We start from the raw sequence: 24,993 nt of genomic DNA, 5'->3' as shown, positions 1-24,993 counted from the left end.
GTACTTTCAAATTAAGGTTCTATGATAGTATGGTACGTGTGAGAAGGCTACAATCGATTTCAATGCAGTACATTTGGGAATAGAGAGACAGAGAGGATGCATGATATAGAGATCTTAAAAGAGAGGGAATGAGAGAATAAATGGATAGAGACAAGAAAAGAAGGAAATGAAGAAACAAGCAAAAGAAAGAAAGAAAAAAGAGGATGGAAGAGTCAAATCTTTGCACAAAGGAACAACAGAGTAGAGAAGGGAGAGGCGGAAGAAGAAGGTTAAGAGGATGGTTTGGACAAAGGAATAAAGGATAATGGATCGATGTATACATTAATGGTGGGATTTCTCTCTTTCTCTGTGGGTTTGATTGCTTCTTACTCTGCTTCAGTGGATCAGAACTGATCTGTGTCCATGTCAACATAGCCCCTTTCCTAAACAGACCAGTGACAACAACACGTGACACTCACACACACACAATAACTCCCTCTATCACACATGCACACACAGACAAAAAAGGCTGGCATAGAGTGGAAAAGAGTGTTTCTGATATGGCCGCATATTGTCAAATGTCGTAAAAGTGCATTCCATTATCAATAAACATAAATATTCTCTCTCTCTCTCTCTCTCTCTCTCTCTCTCTCTCTCTCTCTCTCTCTCTCTCTCTCTCTCTCTCTCTCTCTCTCTCTCTCTCTCTCTCTCTCTCTCTCTCTCTCTCTCTCTCTCTCTCTCTCTCTCTCTCTCTCTCTCTCTCTCTCTCTCTCTCTCTCTCTCTCTCTCTCTCTCTCTCTCTCTCTCTCTCTCTCTCTCTCTCTCTCTCTCTCTCTCTCTCAGGTGCTGGCCTTGTTTGAGGAAGGTGAGGAAACAGTCACAGCCTTCGTGGAACCTTTAGTCATCCTCCTCATTCTCATCGCTAATGCCATCGTTGGAGTCTGGCAGGTCAATTAGTGGAAACACACACACACACATGCGCACACAGAATACATCACATGCGTTAGTTTACCCGCTCAGGGTCAGAATGTGTTACCCGCGGGGGTGGGGGGAGGTGTGTTATAGGGGAAAATGCAGCAGCCCCCAAACCCACAGTAGAAATACAGAGGGACGATCGGGTTACCGCAAGTAGCGGGTCCGTATTGGCCTTGTGGTGGTCATTTGGAAACTATGCACAAGGATTCACACATAGGGGGTTACGGGACGAGGGAGCGGGGAGGGGGTGGATGTGACGGGTGTAGGGGGTGGGCATATTGGCATAAGTCAGGCTTTACACTTCTGGAAGGGAGGTCAGGAGGAACTGATGTTCTGTGGGGTTGTTGTTGCCCTGTAGGAGCGCAATGCAGAAAGCGCCATCGAGGCTCTGAAGGAGTATGAGCCTGAGATGGGGAAGGTTTACCGGTCGGACAGGAAGAACGTCCAGATGATCAAGGCCAGGGAGATCGTCCCTGGAGATGTGGTGGAGGTGTCCGGTAAGATTCAGATTCAGATTCAGATGTTCAGATTTAGGTAAGAACTGTATAAGCCTCTAAACACTGATCTGGGTTCAGTTTTGGATTTCTCTTACCTAATGACTAAAGGGCTGCGATTTTGGGGCTGATCCTAGATCTGAGCCCAAGGGCAACATCTACCCATATAGGCCCAAGAGTTGTAGGCCCAGTCCCAAGTCGACCCTTAGCCCCAATACCCACTAAAAATGAATGTAGATCTGATGTAAGCGAAACAATCTACATTGCCTATCAGAGATGAAGGTTTAGAGATCAAAGCATATAGCCCTTTTTACAACAACTTTTATCACAAAACGTACAATTTGTCACAAAATGAGTCACAAAGTGCTTGAATCTGTCCAATCCTCTCAGATTGACATCACGTCGTTAGGGTTTGCTAATATATTATACCAGCCCCCCCAAAACAAGGCCTAACACCCATAGTGAATATTGCCTGGTTGACAGACACAGGGAGCATCCCAAAAGACACTCTTTTTACTTTATAGCCATAGGGCTCTGGTCAAAAGTAGTGCACTATGTAGGCCCTAGGACCCCTGAAGGTACTTGGGCTATCCACAGAGGGTACTTGAAGACTCATGACACCATAGGTCTACTGGTAAAATGCACATGAGGGGGTACTTCAGGGGTACTCAGGGCAGAGCAAAATTCAGTTGGTGGTACAGTTACCGAAAAAGGTTGCGAACCACTGATGCAGGGAATAGGGTGCCATTTGAGATGTATACCAGCGGCTGGTCCTGGGTCAGATTGGTTTATCCCTCTAATGGTTAAGGTTATGTTTAGGGTTGGCTAATCTGATCCTAGTATAGATAAAGGGACAGATTTTACTACTAAGGGCACATTTTAATGTTTAATGCGTGTTATTCATTTGCGGGCACAACACATTTAGCAGGTGATCTACTAAGAATATACACTAAAATCAATGAATTACATTTACATTTGACATTTGAGTCATTTAGCAGATGCTCTTATCCAAAGCGGCTTACAGTAGTGAGTGCATACATTTTTTCTTTCGAACCCACAACCCTGGCATTGCAAGTGCTATGCTCTACCAACTGAGCCGCACAGGACCTGCACCAATGCACTAGATGTGTGGCTTGGACATGTGAATGAGTGTGTGTGTGTGCCCGTGTGTATTTGAGAGGGTGAGAAAGAGAGAGAGGGATAGAGAGTGTATGACAATGACTAAGTGTCATTGTGTGACGAAGGGAGGAGGGGGGAGGGAGGGAGGGTGGCTGTCCTTGTGTCCTTGAGACAGTGGGTCCTTTTAAGGCAATCAGAGGGTAAGAGAGAGGGGGGTATAGAAAGAATTAGAGATAAATGTATATACATTGTATACATAGTGTACCCATCATCCATACATTTTGTTGTTTATTTATTAGACATTCTTTCTTTCTCATAAATTCTCTCTCTCTCTCTCTCTCACCTGTTCTCTCCATATCACTGTGTCCCCAAGGTCTCGCCCTCTCTTTCTGTCTGTCTGTCTGTCTGTCTGTGGGGTCAGCTTTCAGTGTCGCTATTCATCCACAGTGCTAAATCTAGTCAGTCATGTCATTCTCTCTCTCTCGCTCTCTTTCACTCTCTCAATTCAAATGGGCTTTATTGGCATGTACTTCCAAAGCAAGTGAAATAAACAATCACAAATTAACAGTTAACATTAAACACACAAAAGTTTCAAAAGAGAAAGCCGTTTGAAATGTTACATTATTAACTAGGTACAGTGTTGTTACAATGTGTAAATAGTACAAATGTTTTCCCAATAGGTTATATAATTTACTATTTTTTTGTTATAATGTGGTTGGGTCAGATTGTCTGAGTGCTGTCCTGAGGCGTTGTTGGGTTGGTAGTGGTTAATAAACTTAGCCTCAGGACTAGTTGGATGAGGGGACTTTTCTCTATTATCAACTCTCTATCTCTCTCCCTCTCTCTCTCACACCCTCTCGCTCTCTATTTTGCCATGCTGAAGAGTCAAAATTTCAAATAGTGATATTTTGACAGTGTAAAAAAGCAGTGTATTGTCAGAATGCACTCTAAAAAGTCAGACTAAGCACAATGTTAACCAGGGGAAACCTTGATTGTGATAAAGACTGTGAATTAAAATTGAGTAATTAGGTTTGAACATTCGTGAAATTAACTCTGAAGTGGAGTGTAGTTTGTGTGTATATGCGTGAGGTTGAGAGAGCTACTTTGAACTAACATTGTCTATGTGTTTTCTTTCTTTCCCAGTTGGTGACAAAGTCCCCGCTGACATCAGACTCGTCAAAATAAACTCTACTACTCTGCGTGTGGACCAGTCCATCCTCACTGGTGAGTGATATGATCAACTCTGTCTCAGTCTTAACCCTCTTTACAGAACTACAATGGAAATAAATTAGGGCTGTCAGAGTTAATCAGTTAACTCGAGTTAACTTTTAGTAATTTTAGTGCACTTTTCTTTTCTCAAGATTTATCCCATTGTCTGAAAGCTTTGAAAATACACAGAAAACATCCTAAATACATCATCTATACAGCTAAAATCTACAATGCCATGTAAAAACAAGCTGACATTGAGGTTAAATAAAGTGTGATTTCTCAATTTGGCCAAAATAACATAAATCTATTTGGATAACCTTTATTTCATACAAACTAAAAACGTTAATATTCTTGTAATGTTTTTTGTATGAAAAATCTTAAATTACATTTGGAATTTGCATTTAAATCCTGAGAGTTACCTTGATTAAATGTTTTTAATCTTTTGACAGCCCTAAAATAAATACATGTAAAACCTTTTTATTGTAAAACTGTCTCTCTCCTCTTTCAGGTGAGTCTGTCAGTGTGATTAAGCACACCGATGCTGTCCCGGACATGAGAGCTGTCAACCAGGACAAGAAGAACATGCTTTTCTCTGTGAGGGCCTCTCCTACTGTATATATTTATCCATCTATCTTTCTATTCCTCCATCTTGGAATCTCTCCATAAATCTATCTGTCGATTTCCACACTCCTGCCCTTCTCTATATGAGCCTCTTGTACTCTCCATCTCCTCCACCCTTACAGCCATTCATTGACCGCTCTCTCTCTCCCTCTTTCCACGATCTCCTTCTCCCCTCTCTCTTTCTGTATCTCCTTTTCCCCTCTCTCCCTCCCTTTCCCTCGCTCCCCCTTCCCCTCTCTCTCCCTCCCTCTGTCCGTACCTCAAGGGCACCAACATCGCTTCAGGCAAGGCTATCGGCGTAGCCGTGGCGACCGGTGTCTCTACAGAGATCGGGAAGATCCGTGACCAGATGGCTGCGACAGAGCAGGAGAAGACCCCCCTGCAGGCCAAACTGGACGAGTTCGGAGAGCAGCTCTCCAAGGTGAGACAGACAGCTACTACTACACTGCTACTACACTGCTACTACACTACTACTACAACACTACTACTCCTCTACTTCTACTACTACACTACTACTACTACACTATTTTAGTTGTTGCAACTTGACAAGATTAGTTTCCCTGCTGCCTTAAAATGGTCAAGTAGCCAATTTTTGCCCGTTTTGATTTGATGCAACTTAAAGAGATATTTCACCCAAATTACAAAATTACAATGGAATTTGTGCCACAAATGGTCAAACATAAGCATTTGGAAACAGTGCCAGGGAAATACAACCAAGTCATACCTTGTCCATAGACAATGTAAGGAAACCAATAGTGTAATGATGACAATTGTATTATATATCTTTTTAAATCAGGCTTTATCTGACAACCTTTTGTTGTCTATTCCATAACAGGTCATCTCCCTGATCTGCGTTGCCGTGTGGATGATCAACATCGGCCACTTCAACGACCCCGTCCATGGAGGCTCCTGGATCCGCGGGGCGGTCTACTACTTCAAGATCGCTGTGGCCCTGGCTGTGGCTGCCATTCCGGAGGGTAAGCACCTGATACTGGACTAGCACTAATCTAATCTAAAAAGTCTAGATGGGTCAAAGTAAAGTGGACAAAAGTAAATCAACCAATCACCCTCTAGATTGTGTTAACCTGCTGAGCTAAAGCTTATGTAGCAAAACTAATGCAAGTCTTCAGGTCTCAAGCAAGGTTTCTCATCACAAGAACATGGTTCACTGTATAACTAATAACACTCTTTCCCCCTATCTCTCTTTCTCTACCGTCTCTCCCCCTTCTCCCCCTCTCTCTCTTTCTCTACCCCTTCTCCCCCCTCTCGCTCCCTCCCAGGTCTGCCCGCTGTGATCACCACTTGCCTAGCTCTGGGTACCCGCCGCATGGCCAAGAAGAACGCCATCGTCCGCTCCCTGCCCTCTGTGGAGACCCTAGGCTGCACCTCCGTCATCTGCTCCGACAAGACCGGCACCCTCACCACCAACCAGATGTGTGTCACCAAGGTGGGTACACACACACGCCGTACAAACACACACACGTCTTGGTTTTTAACCAAATAAAACGAAATGGGAAAAAACTTTTGTTTTTTTATGTTTCTAAATACAAAGTATACAGGCACCAAAAGCACATTAGGCTACTCTTGTTCCATGCACATATGGGCAGTGTGCGTTACGGCTGGATAGGCTGCGTTTCCGCTGTCAAAATTCATGCCATAACCAACTGAGTTACTGCTAGAACCAGCTTTTGGTTGGTCTTAAATATCGCTACCGGCTCTGCCTGAAATTAGCACTTTGGATCATGTTAAGGACACGCCTAAAATATTTCCACCCCTCCCATCTGAGCGCAAGCTTGCTGATATAAAACAGGTAAATTACCGAACCTGGCGTTAGAGATGGAAAATGCCAGTGCGCCAGTTTTTAGATAACGAAATTGCAAACTGACATGCGTTTGACACTAGTGCCGCCTTAATGCCAGCCGAAAATAGAGGCCTTTGTGTCACTGGCCTATACACAATACCCCATAGGGCTCTATTTTCGGCTGGCGTTAAGGTGTGAATGCGAGATTTGTGAATGTGATCTCTAAAATGGTTCTAATATGTACAGTTGAAGTCGGAAGTTTACATACACTTAGGTTGGAGTCATTAAAACTCGTTTTTCAACCACTCCACAAGATTCTTGTTAACAAACTATAGTTTTGGCAAGTCGGTTAAGACATCTACTTTGTGCATGACACAAGTAATTTTTCCAACAATTGTTTACAGATTATTTTATAATCCACTGTATCACAATTCCAGTGGGTCAGAAGTTTACATACACTAAGTTGACTGTGTCTTTAAACAGCTTGGAAAATTCCAGAAAATTATGTCATGGCTTTAGAAGCTTCTGATCGGCTAATTGACATCATTTGAGTCAATTGGAGGTGTATCTGTAGATGTATTTCAAGGCTTACCTTCAAATTCAGTGGTATCTGTAAGTGTATTTAGACATAGCCTGTTTAAAACAAAAATGTCTAAAAACATGTTTTCACTTTGTCATTATGGGGTATTGTGTGGAGATGGGTGACAAAATAATTCCATTTAATCCATTTTGAATTCATTTTGTAACGACAAAATGTGGAATAAGTCAAGCAGTATGAATACTTTATGAAAGCAAAAACACAGGTATTGAAAAACTCAAACTGCAATAAAGCATGCTGGGAAATAGGATAATGCAGCCAACTGCAATAGGATTGTGAGTATGCTCAACATTTGGGCATATACTGTAGCAGACCCAACATACAGTGTTGCCTTCCAAAGGCAAACATGAATTTGTCATTTTACTCCAAAAATTACACACATATATTAGATCAATTTATTGTCCTTCTAAAGTCCACCCAACTCACAAAATAACGCTGATTAAGAAATTGGTTCAGTTAGCTTTTTTAAAGTGCATAGTTAAGCAGTGTGTGTTGTGTCTTTGTAATGTGATTCCAGATGTTCATCATTGACAAAGTGGACGGAGACAGCGTTTCTCTGGGTTCCTTCGACATCTCCGGTTCCAAGTACACCCCCGAGGGAGAAGTGTGAGTATAGTCTGGACACACACACACACACACACACACACCTACCTGACTTACTGTCTTCTCCATCTCTCTCTCAGTACTAAGAATGGTGCGTTAGTGAAGTGTGGCCAGTATGATGGCTTGGTGGAGCTGTCCACCATCTGTGCTCTGTGCAACGACTCCTCTCTGGACTACAACGATGTAAGGAGAAGCTTTCTATGTGTGTGCGAGTGAGTTTGCGTGCGTGCGTGGGTGTGCAGTACTGTGTCAGCACTCAGTATCTGTATATGTGTAGCTGTTATTTTCTGTAGCTGATATGTGCATTAGTCTAGCCCAGATCTGATAGTGTCTTTCCCCTCTCTCTCTCCTGCAGTCTAAGGGCATCTATGAGAAGGTGGGCGAGGCCACTGAGACCGCTTTGTGCTGCCTGGTTGAGAAGATGAACGTGTTCAACACTGAAGTGCGCGGCCTGTCCAAGCCCGACAGAGCCAACGCCTGTTGCTCTGTAAGTCTTCCTCCCTCCCTCCCCCTTTCCCCCCTCTCACCTTTCCTCTCCAGTCCACCCTCTCTCACCCCCGTCTTTTCCTTCTGGCCCTCCACTCCCCCTACTCCTATTCCCCATCCCATCCCTCTCATTCCTCCCACCCCTCTCCAGCCCCATTTCTCCCCCCCCCCTCCGTCCCTCTCTAACCCCTGTCCTCTCCGTCTCTCTCCCAGGTGATCAAGCAGCTGATGAAGAAGGAGTTCACCCTGGAGTTCTCCAGAGACAGGAAGTCCATGTCAGTGTTCTGCTCCCCAGCCAAGTCTTCTAAGGCTGCCGTCGGCAACAAGATGTTCGTCAAGGTGAGAGAACACCGGCACCCGTCTCTATGGAAACGCTCAGGGTAAACGTCCCAGTGACGTTGTCATATCAACAAATCTCTATAGCAATCTTGCAGTGATCGTTTCTAAAGTTCCAAAATGTTCCTTGAGTCCTGACCGTTATCTCTCTCCCTCTCCCACCCTCCGTCCCCCTCTCCCTAGGGCGCTCCCGAGGGTGTTATTGAGAGGTGTGCATATGTGCGCGTTGGCACCACCCGTGTGCCCCTGTCCGAGCCGGTCAAGAACAAGATCATGGCTGTGATCAAGGAGTGGGGTACCGGCCGTGACACCCTGCGTTGCCTGGCACTGGCCACCCGCGACACACCCCTCCGCATGGAAGAGATGAACCTCGAAGACGCCACCAAGTTCGGCGACTACGAGGTGAGAAAGGAGGGGGGGGGGGGCGTCAGGGAAGAGGAATTTAAGTACCTACTGTTTTAATTGCTAGGTAATTAAAGGGGTTCCTGAGTGGCTCAGCAGTCTAAGGCACTGGAGGCGTGACCGGGAGCCCCATAGGGTGGTGCACAATTGGCCCAGCGCCGTCCGGGTTAGGGGGGGGGTTTGGGTGGGGGCTTTACTTGGCTCATCGCGCTCTAGCGACCCCTTGTGGCGTTGAACGGTGTTTCCTCCGACATATTTGTGCAGCTAACTTCCGGGTTAAGCATGCAGTGTGTTAAGAAGTAAGCGGGTCATGTTTCGGAGGACGCATGTCTCGACCTTCGCCTCTCCCGAGACTATTGAGGAGTTGCATCGATGAGACAAGGTCGTAACTAGCAATTGGGAGAAAATGGGGTAAAAACAACAAAACATTTAATAATAATCATAATTACTAGGTAAATACAAACACTACTACTGGAATTTCTATCTAAATTCATTGCATTCAAGCGTTATTTGAACAACAACTCATTTCATTTCCAAAGCACTTACCCTACGTCTCCCCTCTCTCTCTCTGTCTGTGGTCCTCAGACTGACCTGACCTTCGTGGGCTGCGTGGGTATGCTGGACCCCCCTCGTAAGGAGGTCATTGGAGCTATCGAGCTGTGCAGGGCTGCTGGCATCCGCGTCATCATGATCACTGGTCAGTATACTGGACTGCAAAAATCTGGTGCTTTTCCAAAAATTCCCTGGTTTTCCAGAAAACCCGGTTGGAAGTTCCCTGAATAAAGACGGAATAAACAGGAAATCCGGAATCCTCCAACCAGAATTTCTTGAAAACCTGGGGATTGTGGGAAAGTTACCCGATTTTTGCAACCCTAACTCACCTTTTCTCTCTGTCTCCATGTCTTTATCACTCCATCCATCTACCTCTTCTCCGTTGGTTGTCTTTCCTCCATTAGTCCCGTGTAGCTCAGTTGGTAGAGCATGGCGTTTGCAACGCCAGGGTTGTGGGTTCGATTCCCACGGGGGGCCAGTATGAAAAAAAAAAAATGTATGCACACACTAACTGTAAGTCGCTCTGGATAAGAGCGTCTGCTAAATGACTAAAATGTATTATATTTCACTCTGGTGGTCTCAGAGAGGACGGAAATAAATTGAGAAACAATATCTTACGACAACTCATTATCTTCCCTCTCTCTCCCTCCCTCCCTCCCAGGTGACAACAAGGGAACAGCCGTGGCTATCTGCCGTCGTATTGGCATCTTCACTGAGGATGAGGACACCACTGGCAGAGCCTTCACTGGCCGTGAGTTTGACGACCTGCCCCTCCACGAGCAAAAAAAAGCAGTCCGCAAGGCCTGCTGCTATGCCCGCGTTGAGCCCTCTCACAAGTCCAAGATCGTTGAGTTCCTGCAAGGCTTCGACGAGATCACCGCCATGGTGAGGGGAGGGAACAGGAACAGAGAAGACACTCCTATTCAAAACTCAAAAGCTTTATTGTACAACCATCCAATTTACAAAAAACTGAATATTTGCCAAATACGATTCATATCACACAGAACACATCACTAACAGTCATCCTCCTTCTCTACCTTCTCTTCTCTTTTCTCTCTCTTCCTCCCCCTCCACCAGACCGGAGATGGAGTGAACGATGCCCCCGCCCTGAAGAAGGCCGAGATCGGCATCGCCATGGGCTCTGGCACTGCCGTTGCCAAGTCTGCCTCTGAGATGGTCCTGGCTGATGACAACTTCTCTTCCATCGTGGCAGCTGTCGAGGAGGGCAGAGCCATTTACAACAACATGAAGCAGTTCATCCGTTACCTCATCTCCTCCAACGTTGGGGAGGTTGTCTGGTGAGTGTTCGAGGGGGGTTGAAGTGAACACATCGTGACCACATCGCGACTGACACATAACCGTGGTTGACCGCCAATCCAGAGGGAATTGTTGGAAGACTTCACTGTAGTAGCAGCATAACTACTTGACAGCCAATAAAGAAGAAGTATGAGCGTGACCAAGACACCACCGTGGCCAAGAACATCAATATGACTGCCACACACAGTTCTAGTCACAACTTACTCTTCTCCTTTTCTCTCTCTCTCCTCATCCATCCCTCCACCTCTCTCAGTATCTTCCTGACCGCTGCCCTGGGTCTGCCGGAGGCTCTGATCCCTGTCCAGCTGCTGTGGGTCAACCTGGTGACTGATGGTCTCCCTGCCACCGCCCTGGGCTTCAACCCCCCTGACCTGGACATCATGGGCAAGCTGCCCCGCTCCCCCAAGGAGCCCCTCATCTCTGGATGGCTGTTCTTCAGATACCTCGCCATCGGAGGTACGATAGCATAAGATGCCATACCATATAATGTGACACAACAGTTCTATTGTCCATTTGCATGGAAATGTATTTTGTAAAGTCAGGAACACATCAAAAACACCAAATACAATAAAATACACAACAAAACAATACAATTACAAATGCACTGTCCATTCTGCTTTCCTCCTCTCTTTTTCATTCAACAACCGTTGGGGTCACTAGAATACCATTGTGAATGCATGACCAATACATTGCCTCATTCTAAGTAGTTTGCTAGTGTGGATGTTGTTTAAGTAGTATGCTATGGTGGATATTGTTTCTAAAGCCCCGTCTATACCTGGTGCTAACATGCATCCTTTGTCCACATTCTAATTGTGCCCACATTTTTAGACAGGTGTAGACGATTAAAAGACTCATTGTGATCTGATTGTAATCAGATCTTCCAAGTGTAAACAAACAAAGATCAGGTCAAAGAACACATTTTTTACATTTAAACATTTTAGTCATTTAGCAGACGCTCTTATCCAGAGCAACTTACAGTAGAGCGCACACATTTTCACACCGTTTTTCATACTTGTCCCCCGTGAGAATCAAACCCACAAACTTGGTGTTGCAAGCGCCAGGCTCTGCCAACTGAGCCACATGGGACCTGTTAGCAGTAGGTATAAACAGGGCTTATGTAGTATGCTAGCGTGGATATTGGAACAGGACCATGTTCCAGGTTCAACATAGACAGTATGCTCACTATCCATCTCTGACCTAATTTTATCTCATGAAGCTATGTCCGACTCTCCAACCCTGAACTATCCCTGGCTCAATCGTCAATCTAACTACAACCCTGACCCAATGTCAAACGCTTAGAGCCTCAACCCTCACCGACTGCTGCTTTGCCCAATAATGGGCGTACAGCAGTGGCAGTCAGTGCCGTTTAAGATGAGGGAGGAAGATTATTTTTTTAATGAGCATGGCCTTATTTCTATTACAGCATATTGGATGACTGTCATTCATATTCCATTCACCCAGCTCAATGTGATGTCGATAGGTTTTAGGCTACTACATGATACTCTCCCTATACCCATCATTAGGTTGCTACAACCTAGCCTATAAATGAAAGTTTACAACGTAGGTGCACAGGTCGAGAGAAAGATTACAGTAATCAAGGTGACAGACAGTGACACATTCAATACAGCCTTGCACACTCTTGCCTGCATCTAGCTGATCTAGGGTGTAATCATTAGTCCAACAGTTACAAACAAGAGTTTCTATTGGACAAATTCAGGGACGTTTATCCCCGTTTTGTTCTGTTTGCTTCCTTTTAAGAAACGTTTTAACCGAATCGGCGGAATGAATACGCCCCTGATCACACGCAAACACAGTTCACTTTCATAGTCAACATAGCTACTAGAACCAACACGTTAGTAAACCCGCTACAATCATGCAGTACAGTCAGCAAGCAGTTTAGCAGTTACACCGGCAGGCCCCAATGGCATAACATTTATAAAACCAAAAGTTTACCTCGACATAGAAAAGTTCCAGTGTTGGATAGCCATAGCTAGCTAGCTAACATAGCATCCCTCTCTGTTTGAGCCAGGTGTTTAAGTAGGCTAAACTAGTTAGCTGCATTCACTAGCTAAGTGAAAGTGAAGAAAAAATATTTATATAGCTAGCTTTCTCTCTCTCTCTCTTGCTTCTCCATCATTTTTGAAGAAATTAATTTGTTCAAAACTGTTCAACTGTTGTCTTTCTCTGACTCAACTACTCACCACATTTTATGCTTTCAGTACTAGATTCATTCGCTGATCTTTTGATTGGGAGGACGGAAACTAGCTGTCCTCCAGCTACACCATGGTGCTACCCTACAGAGTGCTGTTGAGACTACTGTAGACCTTTAATCAATTATTTGGTGGCGTGAATATATTTAGTATCGTTTTATCTAAAAAGGATAACGTTCATATTTCACAACAACAAAAAACACCCCTTCCTCCTCTGAGGAGCCTCCTCTGGCATACAGCCTAGACACCCTGCCCCCTTCTACCACACCACATTCAAATTGAACAGTGCTTTATTGGCACGGTGGTGGGATACAAACTGTAACCAAAGCAATAATCAAATTAATGTTATACCGTTTCTGTACATCCTCGTGATAAAGGAACACAGTAGATAAAAAATATTAATTAAATTAAAAGTGATGCAAAGCGAATTTCCACACAAGCTAACAACAAAGTATGTCCTCATCTCGATACTTCAACAGGTAAAGGAAATCAAATCAATCGGACCAATTATAATTGAGATTAATGTTACCTGACTTCCTGTGGTGTGTTCCAGGCTACGTCGGTGCTGCCACTGTTGCTGCTGCCGCCTGGTGGTTCCTCTACAGTGACGACGGCCCTGGCGTGACTTTCTACCAGCTGGTAAGTAGTAGCATCAGATACGGAAGAGGAAGCAAGACCTCCCACTCCCCAATTTTTATTTCAATGGAAGTCAATGAACTAAGCAGACTGCTATCTCATTGGTGTCTATGGGAGAGGCATATATATAAAATAAATATATAATAATCCTATACAATCCTGGGGGTAGGGGCTACATAGGACTTACATTTAAATTAGTTATTGAGCAAAAACGTACAGTCTGGTGAGTAGAGCAGAGGTTTCATCCCAAAAGGCACCCTATTCCCTATATAGGGCCGATAGGGCTCTGGTCAAAAGTGTTGCACTATAGGAACTAGGGTGCCATTTGGGATGCAACCAGACTCTGTAGAACAGGGAGTGGTCTCCACCTTTACTGGGTGTGCAGGCTTTTGTCCCAGCCCAGCACCAACACACCTGTATCACATAATCAACTATTGCTTTTTAGAATTAGAAAAACTTTGTCCACACAATGTAGAAATGTGTCTTTGGCTTCACCACATAAAAACAAGCATGAAACACCATCCCAGATAATGAAATAAAGCATGCAAAGCACAAAAGTGCTACAGTGCCACTGCAGCTCCAAATTCATATATGTTGCATCATTGGTCTAAAACCATAATCATCATCAAGAGATCCTCGTTTAAAATACATAAATGGTCAAAGATCTTCATCATTATTATCATCAATCTTGGGGATATTTAATCTTAGGGGTAGGGGCTACCTAGGATATACATTTACACTTTTTACTGAGCAAAAATGTACAGTGAATGATTCTGTGATAATCCAGTAAATGGTTCCATCCTAATTCTCTGATTTTTCTCCTCAGTCCCACTTCATGCAGTGCCACGAGGAAAACGAGGACTTTGTCGGCATCCACTGTGAGGTGTTTGAGGCCGCTCCCCCCATGACCATGGCCCTGTCTGTGTTGGTCACCATTGAGATGTGCAATGCCCTCAACAGGTCAGACTGCAACTTGAACTAGAAGCAACTTTGGTTCCTGCCTGGTTCAATATAAAGGAATGTTTGAAGATTCATGTTAGAAATGCAAGATTCAACAGATTAAGTCCCAGATTAAGCCTACTCCTTGACTAAAAAAGCACTTTCAATGGAGATTATCCATTTGGCATGCTTTGTAGCAGGACAGGAGTAGGTTTAATCTGGGTCCTCAAAATGTGCAACATTGGTAGTTTGTTAGCACTGTAATTCTTGATACACACACACACAGTATATCAATTTAGAGGTAGAACATGAACAGTGAAGTTATATAAAACACTTATGTTTATAAATTATAGCACTTCTATAACAGTGTGTTTCTAAAACACATAGAGTATCAAGAGTATGATATGAAAGCCTAATCCCAGAAGTAGCTATAACATTGAAAGTGTAGTATAACCCCAAAGAAATTGAAAGAGTAATTTTGGATTAAACATGCAGAACAAACATGATCCTCCATCCCTCACCATGTAATCTCAGATCCCCACACGCTTCTGCACACCTCTTGGCATACACCTATGTGGATAACTGTGTATAAACACACATTTTAAATACTTTCTTTGGATTCACAAATCAAATTTACATTTTAAGAAGGATCCAAACATCTCAGCGTGCGCACACACACAGTGTTCAGCCAGCGTGCATTACGTAACCCCTCCATCTCCCCATCCCTCCCCTCCTCTCCCAGCTTGTCTGAGAACCAGTCCCTGGTGCGCATGCCCCCCTGGAGCAACCTGTGGCTGGTTGGAGCCATGTCCCTCTCCATGTCACTCCACTTCGTGATCATTTACGTCGACCCCATGCCCGTGAGTCTGCCTTGCCTTACCTCACATACTTGTCCTGTCCGGCTCCAAGAACCATTTGTTTGGATCCTACATCCATCTCTCTCTGCCTCTTTTTTTGTCTTACTCTCTCGATCTCCTTCTTGCTCTCCTTCTGTCTTCTTCTCACTCTCTCTCCCAGCAATTTTTTTTTTGCTATAGACATTATTGTTATACAGTCCCCTTTACTGAGTTCCCTGACACTAAGGGTTCTATTCGATCCGTATCGCGGAATTTCAGCGTAAGCGTGTGATTGAAATTTAAAGGCAACGTCACCGCGTTAGCGGAGACTGCATTCACGGTAAACGCTACATATGTCGGCTCAATCTGAAATTACCTGAACATTTCTATCGCACAATCTATAACGCTTCAGTGATACAGATTGAATAGAGCCCCAAGTAAGAGTATGTGAGAACTAAGAGTATTTGACAACTGAGTAAGGCCTAGATTCAATCTGGACCGCAGAAGATCTGCGTCATAGTGCGATTGACATTTAAAGGACATTTCCGATTGAGCCAACATATGCAGCGTTTACAGTGAGTGGTCTACGCAAACGCGGAAACATTGCTTTTAAAAAGGTGCATAGCTGAAAAGGGGCGATCGGATTGAATCTAGCCGTAAGAGTATGCGATAACTAAATAATATTATGTGATAACTAAGTAGTAGTATGTGATATGTGTCTGAAATGTACCTGTCCTCTCCGCTGCAGATGATCTTCAAGTTGACCCACTTGAACGTGGAGAAATGGATGGTGGTGCTCAAGCTATCCTTCCCTGTCATCCTCATTGACGAAGTCCTCAAGTTTGTGGCCCGCAACTACCTGGAGGGTATGGACACACACACGATTAGTATACACACAGAAATACTTCGATTAAATCTAGAATATTCCTTGTAATAATATCCTGTAATATCCACAGCAATGTTCCTTCTAATTATTTTGGGCACTGAGCAAATTTCAGGTATTGTGAGCGGAAACTTGGAACGTTGTGAGAATTCTGTGCAACTTCTGGCGTATCCTTACAGTTTTAGACAGTAGCCAAAAGGATATTGTGGCTATTTGAGCATAATGTAGGCCTATCAGTGGCCTACCAACAAAACCAATCTCATAACATTTTCACCTATTTGGATTTCTATGATATAGCCTACAGTAGCCTATATTTTATTAAATTTTTTATTTAACCTTTATTTAACTAGGCAAGTCAGTTAAGAACAAATTCTTATTTACAATGACGCCAAACCCGGACGACGCTGGGCCAATTGTGCGCCGCCCTATGGGACTCCCAATCACGGCCGGTTGTGATACAGCCTGGAATCGAACCAGGGGGTCTGTAGTGACGCCTCAAGCACTGAGATGCACTCAATATCATATAGGGTGTTCAATGCAGTCTTTTAAAACGTTTTTACATTATGCTCTGGTAGAAAGCAGTAACGCCCCATTGCTGACCAATTTAAGAAAAGGCATTAGGGCTAGGGTGGACTGTAAATTAAGTTTAGGACTGTTGCTACAGCAACACATCGGTCAGGATATTAGAGGAATGAGGAGATGGAGCAGGAATCCAATACTTCATTTTACTGCACACACAGAGCACATTGGGTTGTTTGGAAGTGTTGTGGTTTTTGGTCAGTCACGCACAACAAAGAAAGAACAAAGGCAAGATGGCCACCCGATTGAATCACCAGGACAACTGAAAGCTAGGGGGAAAACGGCAGTTAAAATAGTGCAGGAATGTCAATTAGTTCAGTGGGAACAGGTGTGGTAATTAGCCAGAGAGGGGCATGGCCAGAGTAGAGGGAAAACCTGGTTGCTGCCTTGAGCCTTTGTAACACCAATACTTACCTATATCTGGGCTAATAACTCGCTAACTAGCATAGAATATCAACAAATGATCTGAAAAGCGGATCCACTCGCTGGTGATTGAGGGACCTACCCGTCAATATAATTATACTCCAATGCGTTTTGGCTTAGCCTAGGCAGCCGATAGTGGGCGCTTCATCTGTACTATCGTCTAGGATTGATGTGCCCAGCCGGTAATACATTTGTGTACCCCATGGGCCGGCTCGTACATAAAGCATCCTCCATTCAGGCTGCAAAGGCATAATTTTCCTTTTTAACTAGTTTTAATGGCGGGCGGTCAGAATAAAACTGGAAAAATATGTGTTCTGCAGTGTTGCCAACTCCTCAGTAAGGAAAGTAGCTATTGGCTGTCCTAAAAGTCACTAGAAGATGCTAAATGACGTCATCACCTAATTTGCATAATTGGCCATGTGCATGTAATTGTGATGGACGCTGTAGGAGAGACAAAAAGTGAGTAAAAAACATCCTACATTTACATCCCGCCCTGAATGTAAGCCAGGGCGGCATCAGCCAGCGGTGGCTTCCCGCATGCGCGATTCATTTGCAGTCTGGACGCGGAGGGGTGAACATCTCCTGCTCTGACTGCAGCTGGGAGGGACTGCTGCGCGAGGACTGGGCCGCCTGTGAGTGCTTTGGGACGGGGACGGGGACGGGGGTGGGGCCCGGGCCCACGGCAGCACCCGCTGCTAGTTGAGAAGAGTAAGAACGATACGTGCTTTCACGTCAGAGTCTCCAAAAGTCTCCAATAACACCAGAAAAAGTCGCTCGATTTGTCGCTAGTCGCTTTTTTGAAAATGTGTCGCTAGAGGGGTCTGAAAACTTGCTAAATATAGCGACAAAGTCTGTAATTAAGGAGGAAAAGATCTAGCGCCCACTATCGGCTACCTAGGCTAGCTGTGGCTCTGCCTACAACAAAATCACAGACTCAATCTTAGATTTGGTTTGTTGCATTGAAAAGTGGCTGATATAATGTTGATTCGATCACAGAGAAAAACGATGATCTATATAGTGCGAACTCAGTGAAGTTTAATCTCTTGCATCTCTGCGCAGGCTGGCATTTCTTCTGCACAGTAGTCCTGGAGGTGGTGCGTGGCCGCGCACAGTTTAGCGTGAACATTAATCCACAGCCTTTCATACCTGCTTCAATGGCTTACTAAGACTGTCATCCATTCTAAATATTATTTATTTAATTGCAAAACCTTTAATAATAATGATAAATCGGTTAATATGATTTACCTTCCTATCAAGTGCCTTCATATCTCTTCTAACCCCTCTTCCCCATTTTTCCTATACCTGCCACTGCCTTGGCTACTCCCCCCTCCATCCTGTTTTCACTTTGTTTATGAATCAATGGTTTTGGATTTTGTGCCCAGATGGAGTCAACACTTAATGTACACTGATAATATATAATACATATAATATCACTCATATGTATTCACTGAAGTCTATGTGTGAGTGTCTTCCTACAGGTTTCTATGTATCCCCATATTGCTTAAGGTTTGTCTAATTTTATGGCTATAATGCCACATTTAGGTAGTATTTAGGTAGCCTGTGTAGACTCTTCCACTAGCAAGATCTAGCTTGGGTTTTAACTTGCTAATATTACAACTTTCCAACATTAACATGTAACTACGGTCAACACACAGTAGCCTATGATTGTATGGAAAAGTCAGGTTTTTTTATGAACATATTATGAAAAATATTGGTATCATTTAGCAGACGCTTTCATCAAAAACAACTTAGTCACGCGTGCATACATTTTACACTGTCACGCGTGCTGTAGGTGGGTGTAGTGGTGGAATCAAACGCAGGACACCGAAGTATAGTCCAACAGACTTTAGTAACTCTCCAACAAGGAAATACGAGAACACTTGCCCGAGGGCGAAATACGCACGAAGGCGAACAAAACAAAAGCGCACTACACAGGTGCGTAAATACTCCAACGCAGTGGAGGAAAGCTCAACCGAGCGAAATAGCGAAAATCAGCCCTACACACGACAGACCAAAATCAATAACACACAACACCTGACAAACACAACGAGAACTAAATAGGACACTAAATGATAACAGGTGTGACAACAATCAGACAAAAGCAAACGGACATGAAACATACAACGGTGGCAGCTAGTATTCCGGAGACAACGAACGCCGAAGCCTGCCCGAACAAGGGAGAGAGGCAGCCTCGGCCGAAACCGTGACAGTACCCCCCCCTTGACGCGCGGCTCCAGACGTGCGCCGACTCCGGCCTCGGGGACGACCCGGAGGACGCGGAGCAGGGTGCGTCGGGTGCCCACGATGGAATTCCGTCAGGAGAGACGTCTCTCCTCGGCACCCAGCACCGCTCCTCCGGACCGTACCCCTCCCACTCCACTAGATACTGGAGACCCCCCATCCGACGTCTCGAATCCAAGATGGACCTCACGGAGTACGCCGGTGCCCCCTCGATGTCCAATGGGGGCGGAGGAGTCTCCCTGATCTCACTTTCTTGGAGTGGGCCAGCTACCACCGGCCTGAGAAGGGACACATGGAACGAGGGGTTAATACTTTTATATTCAACAGGTAGCTGTAATTTATAACACACCTTGTTCAACCTTCCCAGGACTTTAAATGGCCCTACAAACCGCCGACCCAGTTTCCGACAGGGCAGGCGGAGGGGCAGGTTTCTGGTAGAGAGCCAGACTCGATCACCAGGTGCGTACACCGGTCCCTCACTGCGGTGGAGATCGGCGCTCGCCTTATCGGCGCCCGCTGCAGGTGGACGTGTGCAGCATTCCATGTCTCCTCCGCGCGCCTCGCCCACTCATCCACCGCAGGAGCCTCGATCTGGCTCTGCTGCCAGGGTGCCAGAACCGGCTGGTAACCTAACACACATTGGAAAGGGGTTAGGTTAGTGGAGGAATGGCGTAGGGAATTCTGGGCCATTTCGGCCCAGGGAACGTACCTTGCCCACTCCTCCGGCCGGTCCTGGCAGTATGTTCTAAGAAACCTACCCACATCCTGGTTTACACGTTCCACCTGCCCATTACTCTCCGGGTGGTAACCCGAGGTGAGGCTCACCGAGACCCCCAACCGCTCCATAAAGGCCCTCCAGACTCTGGAGGTAAATTGGGGACCTCGATCAGACACAATATCCTCGGGTACCCCGTAGTGCCTGGAACACATGGGTGAATAGGGCCTCGGCAGTTTGCAGGGCGGTAGGAAGGCCCGGCATGGGGAGCAAACGACAGGCCTTAGAAAACCGGTCCACAACGACCAGTATAGTGGTATTCCCCTGTGAAGGAGGAAGGTCAGTAAGGAAATCCACCGAGAGGTGGGACCATGGTCGTTGTGGCACGGGCAGGGGTAGTAACTTACCCCTAGGCAGATGTCTAGGCGCCTTACACTGGGCGCACACCGAGCAGGAGGAAACATAAACCCTCACATCCCTTGCCAACGTGGGCCACCAGTACTTGGCACTAAGACAGTGCACTGTCCGGCCGATACCCGGATGTCCAGAGGAGGGTGACGTGTGAGCCCAATAGATCAATCGATCCCGAACCTCGAGCGGAACGTACTTCCGACCCTCCGGGCACTGTGGTGGACTAGGGTCGGTGCGTACTGCCCGCTCGAGCTCAGCATCGACCTCCCACACTACCGGTGCCACCAGACACGACTCCGGCAGTATGGGAGTGGGCTCCACGGACCTCTCCTCCGTGTCATACCGCCGAGACAGCGCATCTGCCTTACCGTTCTGGGACCCAGGGATGTACGTGATCTTAAACGTAAACCGGGTCAAAAACATATTCCATCTAGCCTGCCGAGGGTTTAGCCTCCTCGCTGCCCGGATGTACTCCAGGTTACGGTGGTCCGTCAAAATGAGGAAAGGGTGTTGAGCCCCCTCAAGCCAGTGCCTCCACACCTTTAGGGCCTGTACCACGGCTAACAGCTCCCTGTCCCCTACGTCATAGTTTCGCTCCGCCGGACTGAGCTTCTTGGAATAAAAAGCACAGGGGCGGAGTTTAGGTGGCGCGCCTGACCGTTGTGAAAGCACGGCTCCTATACCGGCCTCAGACGCATCCACCTCTACCTGAAATGGTAAAGAGGGATCCGGATGTGCCAGCACTGGAGCCGAGGTAAACAGGTCCTTCAGCCTCCCAAACGCCCTGTCCGCCTCGGCCGACCACTGCAGACGCACCGGACCCCCTTCAAGAGAGACGTGATGGGAGCTGCCACCTGTCCAAAACCCCCGGATAAACCTCCGGTAGTAATTCGCAAACCCCAAAAACTGCTGCACCTCCTTCACAGTGGTTGGTGTTTGCCAATTACGCACGGCTGACACCCGGTCTACCTCCATCTTCACCCCTGACGCAGACAACTGATACCCCCAAAAAAGGAGACCGACTCCTGGAAAAACAGACACTTCTCTGCCTTAACATACAGGTCGTGCTCCACCAGCCTCCGCAACACTCTGCGCACCAGGGCCACATGCTCGACACGGGTAGGCGAGTACACGAGAATGTCATCTATGTACACAACGACCCCCTGCCCCTGCATGTCCCTGAAGATCTCATCCACAAATGATTGGAAAACTGACGGAGCGTTCATCAACCCGTATGGCATGACAAGATACTCGTAATGGCCCGAGGTGGTACTAAAGGCTGTCTTCCATTCATCGCCCTCCTGATGCGCACCAAGTTGTACGCGCTCCTGAGATCTAATTTAGTGAAGAAACGCGCCCCATGCAAGGACTCAGTCATGGTCGCAATCAGCGGGAGTGGATAACTATACTTCACCGTGATCTGATTGAGACCACGGTAATCGATGCACGGGCGTAAACCTCCATCCTTCTTCTTCACAAAAAAGAAACTCGAGGACGCAGGGGAAGTGGAAGGCCATATGTATCCTTGTCTCAAAGATTCGTCTATGTAAGTCTCCATAGCTTTCTTCTCCTCCTGAGACAGAGGATACACATGGCTCCGTGGGAGCGCAGCTCCTGCCTGGAGGTCTATCGCACAATCTCCCTGCCTATGGGGCGGCAACCGCGTCGCCCTCGACTTACTAAACGCGATGGCCAAATCCCCATACTCAGGGGGAACGTGCAGTGCGGGCACCTGGTTTGGACTCTCCACCGAGGTAGCCCCTACGGAAACGCCCAAACATCGACCCACACACTGGGCAGACCACTCCATCAGAGCCCTCTCCTGCCACGAAATAAATGGGTTATGGGTACTCAACCAGGGCATGCCCAGCACCACCGGATACGCAGGAGAGTCAATCAAAAATAGCTGAATCATCTCCTGATGACCCCCCTGCGCACACATCCTAAGTGGCGCAGTGACCTCCCTGATCAAGCCCGCACCCAACGGACGGCTATCTAGGGCATGAACGGGGAAAGGGACTTCAACAGGAAGAAGGGGAATCCCTAAGGCTAAACAAAACTTATCAACAAAATTCCCAGCCGCGCCTGAATCTACCAGCGCCTTATGCTGGGAATGAGGTGCTACCTGTGGAAAACTCACAGGTATACAGAAATGTGCAACAGAGAGCTCTGGGTGAGTGGGGCGCCTACTCACCTGGAAGGAATCCCCAGTGCGGGACCTGTCGTCCTCTCCCCTAGGAGGCCATCCCCAGCACCTAGCCGCGGTGTGTCCTCCCCGACCACAGTTGGTGCAGGGGATGGACCCCCTAGTAAGCCGACCCCTCCTCTCTCTAGCGCCAGCACCCCCGAGCTCCATGGGACACGGCTCGGAGGCGCTGGAGGGTGAAATGGACGGACCCCCCTCGGGACGTCCGCGGGTAGCTAGTAGGTTATCCAGCCTGATGGACATGTCGACCAACTGATCGAACGAGAGGCTGGTGTCCCTACAAGCCAGCTCCCGACGGACGTCCTCTCGTAGACTACATCTGTAGTGATCGACGAGAGCCCGATCATTCCACCCTGCATCTGCCGCTAGAGTACGGAATTCGAGGGCGAACTCTTGCGCACTCCTCCTCCCCTGCCGGAGGAAGACCAGACGCTCCCCCGCCGCTTTCCCCTCCGGGGGATGGTCAAACACCACCCTGAAGCGGCGGGAGAACTCGTCGTACGTGATGGTGTCCGCGGCGATCCTCCTCCACTCCGCGTTGGCCCATTCTAATGCCTTCCCGGAAAGGCAGGAGATCAGGGCGGACACGCTCTCATGTCCCGAGGGCGCCGGGTGCACGGTGGCCAGGTACAGCTCCACCTGGAGAAGGAATCCCTGACACCCGGCCGCGGTTCCATCGTAGGCCCTCGGGAGCGAGAGTCGGACTCCTCGGGGTTCCGGTGCTGGAATGGGCGGACTGGCCGATGGTGCTGGCAGGGAGGGTGGCGGTGGAGGCGTTCCCCAGCCTCGAATGGTGGTGATCACCTCCTGCAGTGCGGTCCCCATCTGCAGGATCTGGTCCCGTTGTTCCCGAACCTGGTCCTCCAGCGTCGTCTGGGCTGCTGCGGCTCCTGCTGATTCCATTTGGGGTGTGTTATTCTGTCACGCGTGCTGTAGGTGGGTGTAGTGGTGGAATCAAACGCAGGACACCGAAGTATAGTCCAACAGACTTTAGTAACTCTCCAACAAGGAAATACGAGAACACTTGCCCGAGGGCGAAATACGCACGAAGGCGAACAAAACAAAAGCGCACTACACAGGTGCGTAAATACTCCAACGCAGTGGAGGAAAGCTCAACCGAGCGAAATAGCGAAAATCAGCCCTACACACGACAGACCAAAATCAATAACACACAACACCTGACAAACACAACGAGAACTAAATAGGACACTAAATGATAACAGGTGTGACAACAATCAGACAAAAGCAAACGAACATGAAACATACAACGGTGGCAGCTAGTATTCCGGAGACAATGAACGCCGAAGCCTGCCCGAACAAGGGAGAGAGGCAGCCTCGGCCGAAACCGTGACATACATATGGGTGGCCCCTGGGAATTGAACCCACAATCATGGCGTTGGAAGCGCCATGCTCTACCAACTGAGCAACACAGAACCACCAGTATGTGGTGCTGAGTATATAAGTGTTGGATAACGTCAATTGAGCAGTACTAAAATGTAACTAAATTACCAGAATAATAGACATGCCCAACTCCACATCAATAAATAGTACTTAATGTAGATCTAAAAGGATTGTATAATTAGAAATATGGTAATTATAGGCTGGGTTGGAATGTTCCCCATATTACTTATACCGATCCTCCAAAGGGCTAGTGCTCAATTTGGGACTTGAGTCTAGTCCTACCTCATCCGGTTGCCAATAACCTCAAAATGACGGCCATTTTCTTTCCCATGCAGTTGCTGATGACAACCTAGTAAGCAAGAAGTGGGACTAAAAGATCACGAGGAGTATAAAGGAGAGAAAAGAATGAGAAGAGGAACGGTGGAAGCACTTCCCAGAAACGAGAGACCGTCACTAGAAGTGAGAGAAAAACTATCTGACAAGATCAAAGAATGAAACACACAAAAGCCACCAGAAAAAAAATTATAAAAACCACAACAAAAAAAAAACGTACAAAGAAATACTTTTTTTTTCTTTCTGTGTATGTATTAAAATTAAGTTAATATATTGGTAAGCGTTATGAACATGAACAGTATATTCAAATTATTCTGACTATTCTTCAAAAATAAAACTATGTATTAAAGAGAATGTGAGAGTGGCTGGTTAACTGTTATTGGTTCTGGTTTGATTCCCAGTATCTCACACACACTTACTTATGGTTGATGAGAAGCATCTTCTCCTTTACTGCAGAGTCCTTTGGTGGTTGTGGAGATCAATCCTGGATTTACAGCTGCGGCTGCAGACAGGGCATGTGAAGGCTTGGTTGGAGGGGGCAGGAGTAGCCCTGTGAGCATGCCTCTGCACGCTTTGCCTCCACATGCTGTGTGCGTTCGTCCTCCATACTCCTGATGCCCATTGCACAATGAGAGCGCCAGAGCATTCGGCAGGAGGGTAGGTCCTCTATACTGGATGGATTGATCTT

General features: G+C 46.6%; 1 protein-coding gene across 3 annotated transcripts in view; it reads left to right on the top strand.

Annotated features, from left to right (window-relative positions):
- The window catches only part of LOC121550335 (sarcoplasmic/endoplasmic reticulum calcium ATPase 1), a 47,527-nt gene extending 22,868 nt beyond the window's left edge, over positions 1 to 24,659 (top strand). For all 3 annotated transcript variants that reach the window (XM_045223168.1, XM_045223167.1, XM_045223166.1), the window contains 21 exons: positions 823 to 927; positions 1,313 to 1,451; positions 3,711 to 3,791; positions 4,285 to 4,370; positions 4,663 to 4,818; positions 5,233 to 5,374; positions 5,678 to 5,844; positions 7,314 to 7,402; positions 7,480 to 7,582; positions 7,755 to 7,886; positions 8,099 to 8,224; positions 8,405 to 8,623; positions 9,209 to 9,320; positions 9,837 to 10,060; positions 10,253 to 10,473; positions 10,746 to 10,948; positions 13,256 to 13,341; positions 14,165 to 14,298; positions 15,020 to 15,137; positions 15,862 to 15,979; positions 24,308 to 24,659. In XM_045223168.1, coding sequence (XP_045079103.1) covers positions 1,364 to 1,451; positions 3,711 to 3,791; positions 4,285 to 4,370; positions 4,663 to 4,818; positions 5,233 to 5,374; positions 5,678 to 5,844; positions 7,314 to 7,402; positions 7,480 to 7,582; positions 7,755 to 7,886; positions 8,099 to 8,224; positions 8,405 to 8,623; positions 9,209 to 9,320; positions 9,837 to 10,060; positions 10,253 to 10,473; positions 10,746 to 10,948; positions 13,256 to 13,341; positions 14,165 to 14,298; positions 15,020 to 15,137; positions 15,862 to 15,979; positions 24,308 to 24,345 — 2,643 coding nt within the window. In that variant the 5' untranslated portion in view covers positions 823 to 927; positions 1,313 to 1,363 and the 3' untranslated portion in view covers positions 24,346 to 24,659. The remainder of the gene's footprint in view (positions 1 to 822; positions 928 to 1,312; positions 1,452 to 3,710; positions 3,792 to 4,284; positions 4,371 to 4,662; positions 4,819 to 5,232; positions 5,375 to 5,677; positions 5,845 to 7,313; positions 7,403 to 7,479; positions 7,583 to 7,754; positions 7,887 to 8,098; positions 8,225 to 8,404; positions 8,624 to 9,208; positions 9,321 to 9,836; positions 10,061 to 10,252; positions 10,474 to 10,745; positions 10,949 to 13,255; positions 13,342 to 14,164; positions 14,299 to 15,019; positions 15,138 to 15,861; positions 15,980 to 24,307) is intronic.
- Positions 24,660 to 24,993: the final 334 nt, after the last annotated feature.

The sequence above is a fragment of the Coregonus clupeaformis genome, chromosome 10, assembly GCF_020615455.1.
Source record: "Coregonus clupeaformis isolate EN_2021a chromosome 10, ASM2061545v1, whole genome shotgun sequence".
NCBI classification, from domain to species: Eukaryota; Metazoa; Chordata; class Actinopteri; order Salmoniformes; family Salmonidae; genus Coregonus; species Coregonus clupeaformis.
Note: the sequence above shows the minus strand (reverse complement) of the source record. Positions and strands in the feature narration are given on the sequence as shown.